General features: G+C 34.0%; 2 protein-coding genes and 1 pseudogene across 6 annotated transcripts in view; 2 read left to right on the top strand and 1 right to left on the bottom strand.

The window, feature by feature from the left end:
- Nucleotides 1–5959: 5959 nt before the first annotated feature.
- LOC149033582 (uncharacterized) lies at nucleotides 5960–6817 on the bottom strand. The gene has a single exon (XM_089176924.1). The coding sequence runs from the start codon at nucleotides 6815–6817 to the stop codon at nucleotides 5960–5962; it is 858 nt and encodes a 285-aa protein (XP_089033050.1).
- A 1782-nt stretch (nucleotides 6818–8599) lies between these two features.
- On the top strand, nucleotides 8600–10112 carry LOC107072842 (conserved oligomeric Golgi complex subunit 6-like; annotated as a pseudogene). The gene is made up of 5 exons (XR_016178093.1): nucleotides 8600–8613; nucleotides 8661–8859; nucleotides 8933–9604; nucleotides 9677–9840; nucleotides 9925–10112. The product of XR_016178093.1 is annotated as a conserved oligomeric Golgi complex subunit 6-like (transcript).
- Nucleotides 10113–10756: 644 nt separating this feature from the next.
- Nucleotides 10757–12325, top strand: part of Pkn (serine/threonine-protein kinase N) — a 92382-nt gene continuing 90813 nt past the window's right edge. For all 4 annotated transcript variants that reach the window (XM_089175656.1, XM_089175661.1, XM_089175652.1 and 1 more), the window contains exon 1: nucleotides 10757–11233. In XM_089175656.1, coding sequence (XP_089031782.1) covers nucleotides 11210–11233 — 24 coding nt within the window. In that variant the 5' untranslated portion in view covers nucleotides 10757–11209. The remainder of the gene's footprint in view (nucleotides 11234–12325) is intronic.

The raw sequence follows: 12325 nt of genomic DNA, 5'->3' as shown, positions 1-12325 counted from the left end.
ACTATTTTCATCTAGTCTATAGGTACTACGCACTAAATTTAACTGTTGTTCCCATTTCCAAAATGTATGATCGGATCCATCGAATTCGCACCGCAATTCACTTATACCTCTTAATTTAATATTACTTGATGTATTACCTATTCGTTCTGAACTTCCAATGCTAGAAGTAGCTGCTGATTGTATGGCTTGTTCTCTTCTTACCAATCCTAATTCTCTTTTTAGCAGATCTCTTTCTTCCCTTATTAACTTAAGTTCTCGGGAAACATGACTGTCTTCAATATGTGAAGCTCCAACAGCAACCGTCGGCTCGTTACGTCCTGTCGCACAATCTTCTTAAGCCGGATTATTTAATTCTTTTTCCAGATACTGCCATATTTCTGGCTCCGCGTCGGTCAACCTACTAATTAACTCGTTTTTGTTTCCGACAGCAGACAGATTTCTTACGCGTAATGCCTCCTTCAATTGGCAAACGGTGTAAGAGCTTGGTTCCTTAGCAGACATGATGATAGTTTTTCTGTTTTTAATGATAATTTCTCAAACTCAATAGAATATTATTTTCCACACACAACGGACAGAATTTCGCGTGCACAGAGGACAGAACAGACTTCGCGTACAACGAGCAGAGATTTTCCGCGCAACGGACAGAGGACTTCATGTACAACGAACAGAGGTTTCCGCGCAGCGAACAGAAATTCGCACAAGACGAACAGAAGAACAGAATTATCACTATCACGGAAATCGCGTATTTACTTCGACACAGATCCCACTAACTTTTTATCCCACTTCTGAATTGTGGGGTTCAGACAGAGAGAAATAAAACTGAAGATGATATAATATAGTTTATTAAATTATGATGATGTGATGTTGAGCGGTATTTACAAAAAGTTTACAAAAAAGTGGCGTGGTTACAAAAATACAGAATACAAAAAAAGTTATGAATGTAAGACGGACTGACTGACTAATAAACTGATAAATTGACTGATAAAATACGCAGCGAACCTAACAGACTAAAAGTATAATTATTAAACTGAGAACTAAGGACTCTAATACAGACGGATATACAGTTATGCAGACTGATACAGATTAAGAACTGATAGACTAAGGAACCAGTGATCCCAGAAACTTTTGCTTGTCTGATCGACACAGTACCCAGTGATCCCATTCGTACGATAATTATCGTACGCGTTTTTTTTTTTAGTCAACAAATTTTGGAAAGGTGCAGCGCCACCCCTACCACCACCACCACCCCCACCACGATCTCCCAGCGGACGGCCGTTTTTATCGTTTTTATGATAGGGTTTTGAACTTAATGACTAAAAAAAAAAAATTTTCTCGATTTGATGATCTTCCGGTGGACTTATCGAACCGCCGATGAGACCAATGTAACTATCGACATTTGCTACCTTAAAAAAAAAAAAATTTTCCCGGGGCGTACGATAATTTTTCGGCGCGTACGATAATTTCACGCCCCTGTGTCTATCAGACGAACTAAAGTCTCTGGGATCACTGTCAGTACCGTAAAATTTTCGGGTTCTCAGTAAAGAGGAGGGGATTTGAACAATGTGTAAAACAATCAGTGATCCCAGAGACTTTAGTTTGTCTGATCGACACAGGGCCGTAAAATTATCGTACACACAGACAAATTATCGTACGCACAGAGAAAAATTTGGAATTTTAGGAATTTTGGATTTGACACTTCTGATTTAAACATTTGTAGAATTTTTTACATTTTCAAATCTGCAAAAAGAGTTAAAATACCAACTTTTGCAAACTTGATGACCTGCTTTTTTTTTTTTTTTTTTAGGTCCTCAGGTCCTTTTTTGTCCTTTTCTTTTTCCTATTTTCTATCTTTCTAACTGTATTTTTCAAGTTTTTCCTGGCTTTTTTGGCTTTTTATTGGTTTCCGAGCTATTTTCAATTGTTACCTGGCTCTATCCACCAAAAAATAGTCCAACTGTGTACACTAGAGTGCGCTGCAACCGACAACCGAATCGCGAAACAAAAAACAAAATCAACTTGTTATCGTTAACAACTTCGATATTTACATATCGAATTATTGTTAATTACATCCAAGCTGAATTTTGGATCGCACAAGCCAAATTTTGGATCATACAAGGCTTCAAATTATGTGACGCATACGATAATTATCGTACGAATGGGATCGCTGAAAACAATGTGTAAAACAATGTGTTTGTTCCATGTATTTCTCCGCAGCGCGTGGTAGGGGTATTATTTCTCCTCTATCGCGCAGCTAACCTCGGCTTCCCTCGGCTTATTTCGGTTTCCCGACACACCGACACGTAACATTTCGTTGTGTGCGAGGCGTGCTGGGCTCGAGAGAAGGGGTAGAAATCATTAGTCTGCACACCGGCATCGAGTAAGTTTCAGTTTATAGAATTGCTCACGGTATAGTGACGCCGCATGGCTTGACGGAGATTTTCTTGAAAACTCACGTTGCAGTCAACGTGTTAATGATGCCCAATGATAGAGCTTAGATTGTCAGTCTGCCTGGATATGATTGGCTGCGTAGCAGTAGTGAGTACGCAAGAGAGAGGCACCTTAATAATTGAGTATTAGTAAATGCATGTAATCTGTAGAGGGCACTACAAGAGTAATTCATGTAGAGGGTTTCTCTATAGTAAAGATAATATTAGACTGAATTTGTTTTATGATCTTTATTGTTAGGATGCGACTTGCTTTCCTTTGTTGTACACTTCTCAACGGCTACGCACAGACTGTCCTCGTCTGGTGACCACACTTGCTAGCGTGGTTCCCTAGCCTTCTAGTAACTTAGATGGCGCGACCATCGGTCGTACCGCTACATTACTCCCTTCGGAGCATTTTTCTTATTACATAAAATGCGAAACTTAAAATTATAGATGTTTACAAGTGTATAAAAATATAAAAATATATAAAGATATATAAAAATATTGCATTATCTCTATCCTAACCTAATAAGTTTTAATTGGTACATACGAATCGGTATTGCAATCTTTTTCGACGAACGCTGGTTTTAGTCTTTCTATAGATACATTTATATGTTTTCCTTTATAGTTAATTTTGAAAATATTATCTGTAAGTCTTTGTATAATTTCGTATGGACCTTCGTAAGGCGCTTCTAATGGTTTTTTTACAGCGTCGACTCTTAAAAATATGTGCGTACATGTATATAACCTATCCTGAATAAAATGTTTCTTTTTGGTATGGTGTGCTGTGGGTATCGGTCTGATTTGCCTTATATGTTGTCTTAACTTTTCTAGGAATATGTGTGGATCTTGTAATAGCTCTTCGCTGAGGAAAAATTCTCCTGGTAGTCTGATGTTTTCACCATATACCAATTCCGCAGCTGAAGCTTTTATATCTTCTTTTAGACTTGTGCGTAGACCAAGGAGCACTGTTGGTAATATTCCTACCCAGTCTTTTTCTTCGTGGCACATTATTGCTGTTTTAAGTGATCTATGCCATCTTTCTATCATTCCATTTGATGCAGGGTGATATGCTGTTGTTCTAATTCTTTTCGCTCCGACTAATTTGGTTAATGCTTCAAATAGTTGACTTTCAAATTGTGTTCCTTGATCAGTTGTAATTGTAATAGGAGAACCAAATCTCGAAATCCACTGCGAATAGAATGTTGTTGCCACTGTATCTGCTGAGGTATCTGGCATTGGAATTGCTTCTGGCCATCGAGTAAACCTATCGATCATAGTTAGGCAGTATCTCATATTTTTAATCGTTGGTAGTGGACCTATTATGTCTATGTGCACATGTTCGAAACGTCCTTGTGGTACTTCTATTTTCGAAGGTACCTGTTTGTTATGACGGCTTATTTTGCACTTTTGGCATGCTAAACATGTACTTGACCATTCTGCAATATCTTTGTTCATCTTTGGCCACATGAAGCTTTTTCCTATAAGGTGTTTTGTTACTCTGCCGCTGGGATGTGACAAATTGTGTACGTTCTTAAAAATCTGCCTCCGTAAAGAGACCGGAACGTATGGTCTTATGCTTTTTCCTACTATGTCGCCATATATGTATTTATCAGAGCTATCGAGGAAAATCTTCTGCAGGTTCCATTTTTCTTCTGCCAGAATATTCTTTAGTTCGTCATCCTCTTGTTGTTTTGCCATTAGCTCTTCTGTTGATACTAGGACTGGCATGTCTATGGTTTCCAGTCTTGACATAGCGTCAGCTGCCACATTGTCTTTTCCAGCAACGTAAACAATTTTGGAAGTAAACTGTCCTACGTAATCCAACTGTCTGGCTTGTCTTGGGCTTGCTTTGTCCGTATTTTGCTTAAAGGCGTATGACAGTGGTTTATGGTCAGTCTCTATTATTAATTCTCTTCCTTCGACAAAATACCTAAAAAACTTTAAACTTTTATAAATTGCTAATAATTCCCTATCATACACACTATATCTAATTTGCGCTTTTTCTAGTTTCCTTGAGATATATCCTAGTGGTTCCCATTTGTTATCACAGAATTGTTCTAAAACTGCTCCAATTGCGCTATCGGAAGCATCAGTCTTCAATTTTAATATCGCTTTTTCTTTTGGGTATGCCAATAACGTTGCTGTGGCAATTGCTTCTTTAGCTTTTTTGAAAGCTTCTTCCGCTGCTTGATTCCATTCTACCAGTCTTTTGTCGTGCTTCTTGGCACCTACCATATATTTGTTAAGTGGATCAAGCCATTCTGCAGCCTTTGGTAAGAACCTCCTATAAAAATTCACTACCCCAAGGAAACGTCGCATATCTGAAACAGTCTTTGGTTTTGTATAGTTTTGTATAGCGTGGACTCGCTCGTCCAACGGCGCTATACCTTTATTATCTATCTTATAACCTAAGTAGTTAACGCTATTTTGAAAAAAATTGCACTTTGAAATGTTTATTGTTAGTCCATATTGCCTAAGTCTATCGAATATTGCACGCAGATGTTTTTCATGGGATTCCTTATTTTTAGACGCTACAATTATATCATCTATGTAACAGGCACAAAAATCTAATTTGCTTAATACTATGTTCATAAACCTTTGGAACGTTTGCGCCGCGTTACATAAACCGAAAGGCATCACTGTGTATTCGTACAGACCAAAAGGTGTGATTACCGCTGTTTTTTCTATATCTTCCTCAGCCAACGGAATTTGGTGATATGCTCTAGACAAGTCTATTGTAGAAAATATGTTACAGTCACGAAATTGTTGCGTGACGTCGTGTACATGTGGAATGGGGTACCTGTCTGGTACCGTAACGCTATTTAGTCGCCTATAATCTCCACATGGCCTCCATTCGCCGTTTTTCTTTGGTACCATATGCAGAGGGCTCGCCCATTGACTCTTGGACGGGCGACAGATTCCTTCGTTGACTAGTTGCTGAAATTCGGCTTGTGCGATTCGCAGTTTTTCCGGATTTAGCCTTCTTGCTCTCTCTGCTATTGGAGGACCTTTTGTGATTATATGATGTTTCACCGTGTGGCTGATGGGTTTCCTGGAAGTTGGTTTCGTTAAATCTGCGTACTCCCTAAAAAGTTCTAAATACGGACTATTGCAATTAATGGTCAAAATGGTTGGAACGTCAATATTTACTAATTCTGCTTTCCTAGAAAGCAATGTATTGCCGTCCAACAATTTTTTGTTTCTTAAATCAGGTAATAAATTATAAAAATGCAAGAAATCGGCGCCTATTATTGCTTTAGAAACATTCGCTATAATGAATCTCCATGAAAAATCTCGACGGAGTCCAAGATTTAAGTTTAAAAGTTTTTTTCCGTATGTGTCTATTTCTGCACCATTTGCCGCGTACAACTTACACGCATTGTCTTTGGTTTCACTTATCGAAGTACGTGGAATCACTGAGACGTCTGCACCAGTGTCTATCAGAAAACATGCTCCTGTTTTCCTATCATTTACCATGAGGCGCAGGTTTCTCGTCGCGTCGTCAACTGCCTCTATTTGAGACGCTTGCATTAGTTTTCCGAAGGCTTTCTTTTATCCGGGCCTGTCCACTTGCACGGGGGTCTGCACTTCCACGATTGTTCCGCGAATTTCCAGTGGTAATAACATAGGCCGTCATTGTTTCGGTGTTTGCTTGATGATCGGCTTCTACTTCGGGATCTTCCGCGGAAACTTCGGTACCTTCTTCTGCCGCGCATCAATTTTTCCATCTTCTCTGTTAGTTGATCGATTCTCCGATTGATTTCTGCTACCTCGCGATTGGTTGTTGTTTGAGCGGTACTTCTTATTGGCGCTGCTTCAGTAATGGCGGCCGTTTCCGGCAGACGCTCTCTCTCGAGGATCTTATCACCCATTTCCGCTAACCTTGCGGGTGACGTATTTTCGTCTGCAATGGCCAGGATCTCTTGTGCCCTGGTTGGCATCCTTTGCATCCATAATGTTAGGAGCATTTTCTCGCTAACACTACCTCCTGCTAAGCGTTTCATTTCTCTCCAAAGTTCGGAGGGTTTTTTGTCTCCTAATTCCACTCCCATTAACAATCGCCTTAGCCGTTGTTCGTCGGATTTAGTTAGTCTCTGTACTAAGGCTTCTTTTAGATGTGTGTACGTACATTGCTCGGAGGGGGCTGCTAGGATGTCGTATACCTCTCTTATCAGCGTGGTATCCAAACTTCTTACCACCGCTGACACTTTTACGGCATCCGATTTAACGTTGTACGCCGCGAATTCCTTTTCCAACATCACGAACCATAAATTTGGTTCCTCTTTCCAAAAGGATGGAAGATTTACATTTCTAAATTCACTGGCGTTGACTTCCTTTGTGTCGGTATCGGCACGGGCCACGTTGGCTTCGCTGGTTGATTGTGCCATTGTTCTTCTTTTTATTATTTTTTCTATTTTAGTTTTTGTATTATTTTTTTATTTTTTTACGCGGACGTTCCCGGGTTTCGGCACCAATTTACTGTAGAGGGTTTCTCTATAGTAAAGATAATATTAGACTGAATTTGTTTTATGATCTTTATTGTTAGGATGCGACTTGCTTTCCTTTGTTGTACACTTCTCAACGGCTACGCACAGACTGTCCTCGTCTGGTGACCACACTTGCTAGCGTGGTTCCCTAGCCTTCTAGTAACTTAGATGGCGCGACCATCGGTCGTACCGCTACATTCACAAGTCGTCATCTATCTAAAAAGAAAGAAGAAATACATACATAAAGAAAATATATTTCCTTTAATTTAAATGTGATAAACATAAACATAATAATAATTGAAAAATTTAAAAAGAAAGAGATATCATGACAACTACATAAACTAAACAGATAAATAGAAGGTTTTGAAAAGGGAGATACGGTTATACGGTGATAAAGGAACAGAGAGGACGGTTGGAAAAGAAGAATTCAAATAGGAATTAGAAAATCTTGATTATGAATTAAAAACAATTAAAAACGTGAATAGAGAAGTGAATGTGTTAGTTATAAGCTTAAATAGTCGTTTCTTTGTTCACAGGTAATAAATATTCCTTATGTACATAGTGAAAATATTCATTGAAAATAATTAATAAAACTTAACCTTTGTTCACAGAGAAATAATCTTTCCTTTACTACTATTACCTAAATATAATAGAATAATTGTCTTATATATATATATATATATGAAATAAAACTTAAATTGTTTTTATCACATTTAGGTGATGTATGCTATATGACAATCATAAATTTTAAAGGATATCTGTTCTAACGATTACGAAATTAGTTAATTGCAAGTAATGAAAAACATAATCAAAAGTAGAGCACAATGAAATATATACATATATATATATATATATATATATATATATATATATATATATATACATATAATTTATTATTAGTATGGTTAAAGGTGCATACATAAACTGAAATATGTTTCTCTATAAACAAAGATTAAAATTTTTAACGGAAGTATACTTTCGTTACATACATTTAAATATATCTTATTATTATGTACATTGAATTTATTCTGATAATTCTTTTTTTCTCTTAGGATACATTGGAAGTTTTGAAAGAATTGTCAATATTTTTTACAGAAAACATATTAAATGATCGTCCTTATTTAAGAAATAAAATTAAAAGAAGAAGTATACCATTAACATTGATTTTTTATCGTTAGTGTCAAAATTTACAACTAATAATATTTATATCAGATGTATATTAGCGATGAGTACTTAAGTTCAATATATGATTGATCGCTTACAAGTTACAAAAATTAAAACTTTCCAATTCTTAAGGAATAATATAATTAATTATACAAAAAATGTGTAACATTTGCATACAATTTGAAAACATGTATTATCGATGCCAGTTGATAATACATATATTAGAACTTTTTAATTATCTCAATTGGAGATAACAAGTTTGCATTAAATGCACAGAGAAAAAGAGAGACAGCCTTTTATAACTGTACAATTTTTTACTATTCTCAGTTGAGTATTGATACACTTTTTAGTCAAATATTTTAAATGAAGTTTATGTGACACGTTGAATCCTAAGCCATTTTTGTCGAGCATTCCGTTTAGGCCACGATGATCTACCAGCTGTAGAAAAACAAGACCGTTTGCCATTGGCAACTGACATGACTTGAACGAAAAGTTTAAGGTCAGTTCCTAAAAACCAGCATGTCATTTAAAATGTTAACTTATTTAAATAATAATATTTAAATTTTAATGAAATATATAGCAACTACTGCATATTGATGAAATCTGTTTATCAAAGGCTGGCATTAGATATAATGCTAAGAATTATGCTTCAAAAAGCCACTTTGTAAAGATTATACAAGTGGATGCAGAGTCAACATAAATATATAGAAGATGAACAATTAGCACCTTCACACATTTAAAAAGATGAGTAAATTGCAAGATACACTTATTTTATTCAGGTAAGTTGAAGTATTTATATTTTAGTAAAAAATCATTCACATTTGTAATTATTTATTAAAACTCTTTTATTAGGTACATTTTAGATGAATATTGCGCTAAGAGGAAAATCATTCTCGTATGGTCTTGTATAGATATAGTAACATTAAGTGAACCTATAGGTGGAACATCAAATCCTATAGAAATGCACGCTCATTATCATAAAAGATATGTTGGCGATATGCTTACTTGGTTGCATCAAGCGATTTCTATTGAAAAGGAAAACATATTAATTTTAATTAAGGATTCCAATAAAACTGATCAGAATTTGCTAATAATAACTATACTTTTAATAATTTGCTGTATACAATTATTAGGAATATTTATTCTAAATGTATCAGATCAAATTAAGCAATGTGTAAGTAACATTACAGAAGGATTTTCTCATCCACTAAAACAGCAGTTGAAACTCGATCTATTGTTTTATATTTCATTACAACTCTAATAAGATTGTATCATGCTATGATTCAACAAATTATACTAAATAGCGTTCTAAACCCAATATTGTATAATTTTTTATTACAGTCAAGACAAGTTTTTTGAGCAAATTATAAAGACAAATGAGAACAGAGAGCTTTTGGAAAACGAGTTAAACCTTTAAAAAACGATTTAATATCGTCACTATCTGTTTCAAGATTATTATACGTCTTGAATAAAATTCTATTCATGGCTAGCATTGCCGAAGATAGAGTAAAAGATATGCTTCAAGTAAATACAATAAGTATTGACATAATAATATGTTCACTTGTGTTAGTATTAACAATAATTATGTTTTTACAGATAATATCGTGTATTATCAATGTGTTATTAAAAGAAGTTAATGAAACAATTTTAAGATTACCTACGGTTGATATAGCTGCGTATCTTCTTAATTGTATGCATCAAATGCAATCAGCATTAGGATTATATGACTATATGGATCAAAGATCAGATAAAGATTGCATGTAAGCGATTAGTTCTGATTTAAATTTTAATTAAAAATTTTATCATTTTCTCATGTATTAATTTTTTTAATTTATCAAATATAGGTTTAATCAATATTCAAATTGATACGCTTATATTGGAACAAACTAGCTCTTAAGTCGCAAACTTAAATCTCGGATCAATTTATACCATTTTACAAAGATATGAACACGATTTTCTATCTGATGTTCTTGAAATTGATTTATTAAGCGTTACGAAGTTCACATTAATAAATAAATCATGTTTTCTGAAATATTAATCAATATAATTTTATTAAATAATTTCCCATTATACTAAATAATATAATTTATTATTCTAACACATTAACATATTTGGAGTAGTTTCATTTAAAATAAATTGGAAGCATTTTTAGTAATGCCGGATGTATTATTTTTACCTCAAATAAATCTATTACAAAGCTACAATCATCACGAGATTTTCAAGAAATGTTTATTCGTAACGAAGTAATTGAAGCTATTTACAAACATCTTTACGAAGCTTTAAGATTTAAGATTTATTTAAAAAATAAATGTTAATTTCCAAATAATTGTGACCTTGGATATTGAATATATTTAAAAAGAATATATGTAATTAACTTGTAATTATTAAAATAATTTATATTATTCTTACAAGTGTATAAAACCAAAAATACGAAAGAGTAATTAAAAATTAGATAACAAAACGTTTAAAAAAAGTTATATTTTGGTGCTTGTGTTCGATATAATGTTTGTCGATTGGACAATACTTTCATTCGCTTCGAGTTTCGATCTTGCTATTGGTTTGTTCGGGTATACTCAAGGTTTAGTAGCGGGGATAGCGTGGCGCGCGACTCGTTTTGCGATTGGTTCAACGTTCTTCGTCCAGTTACTGTGCTGTCGTCGGTACGAACGCACTAGTAATGTCTATGTCTTTCTCTCTCTCTCTCTTTCTCTCTCTATCTCTATCTATATCTATCTATCTTTCATTTTCTCTTTTCCTATCTCATTCCGAGACGGCTCCGTCGCGTCTATCGTTCTTTCTACTCGGTGGAGGCAACTTCGCGTCGCGTTCGATCGGTAAAATTTCTTAGGTTATTTGGAAGAAAAGAACGTACACCCCGAGAAAAAAACACAACATGTTTATTTTCGTCTGTGTGTAAAATGTGTGAATAAAGAAAGTAAGATATAAAGATAATTGAAAAGAGAGAAGAAAATAAATAAATAAATAAAAAAGTAAATAAATAAATAAGCTTAAGACGAGGATGGTTCGCGCGTGAGAATATAACGATGAACTGCATCGTTTTGTGCACAAAGATAGACGGATAGAGAGAAAGCAGAGTGAGTGAGTGATTGTAGCAGTATAGTGGCCAAAATGGCGGAATCAAGTTATTATCAGGTGAGTTTAAAAAGAATCTTTTTTTTTTTTTTATATTATTTTTAATATCGTGCCTTTTTTTCTCTTTTCTTTTCTCAATTTTATTTTGATTTTATTTACAAGTATCGATGTATTTAGATCGAAAAAGAATATTTTTGTTTATGACTCATTCATTCACTTTTTCTCAACTCTTCTTATAATATTTTACTTCTCTATCACCTTTATCTTTTCTTTATTATTTTTTGATCTTGCAATTGAAAAAATGATAATTTAAATAAAATTATAACGAGATTGATCGTTTGTTATTACAAAATGACAAAGATCAAATTTACCTTGAGTACGTAGAAAAGTATAATGATTTCGGAACACGTATAGGTAGATTGCACCTGACTGTCTCTGTCGATTCCTTTGAACTCTTTTGAAGCAACTCTAGTGACTTTCCAAAGCAAGTTCTGGTAACACCTGCTTCTCATTCTCTCGACAAGTGCTATTAAGTCTTCCTCGTTTTGTCAAAAAGTAATCTTATGATCTTTTAAATACAAAAAAAAACATCTTTTTTTATAAATGTTTTAACAATAACATATCTTCTTCTTTGTTTTCTCAGGAAGGATCTTTTGATCTTTAACAACAATAATTTTAAATGAAAAAATAATTTTTTTTTATATTGAAACAATATTTTTTAAATATCATTTTAACGAAGAAATAATTATTTCCTTGTTTGTTTTGTCAAGAAGAATTTTATGATCTTTTAAAATATATCAAATGGAAAAAGAAAACAAAAAATAAAAAATATTAAACAAACGAATAAAAATAAACAAAAAAATAATTTTATCGTAAAATGATCTTATGGTCTTTTTTTTTTTTGTAAAAAAAAAAATAAAAAAAATAAAAAAATAAAAAATCAGAAAAAAAGACTCAAGAAAAAATATATATAAAAAACAAAAATGTTGTTTCAACGAGGGAAAGGGTTATGTTCGAAAGGGAAGGTGTCTCGTGTGTAACTTAACAGGAAGTTTCAAGCTAAAAGATACACACACACACACACAAACATTGTATATACATATATGTATGTATATATGTGTATATAATGCGTGCATGTGTGTTCACATACCA

Source organism: Polistes dominula, unplaced genomic scaffold, assembly GCF_049000335.1.
Source record: "Polistes dominula isolate Pdom_NZ unplaced genomic scaffold, Pdom_raw_medaka contig_32, whole genome shotgun sequence".
NCBI classification, from domain to species: Eukaryota; Metazoa; Arthropoda; class Insecta; order Hymenoptera; family Vespidae; genus Polistes; species Polistes dominula.
The sequence above is the reverse complement of the archived record's forward strand: the minus strand, read 5'-3'. Positions and strand labels throughout refer to the sequence as shown.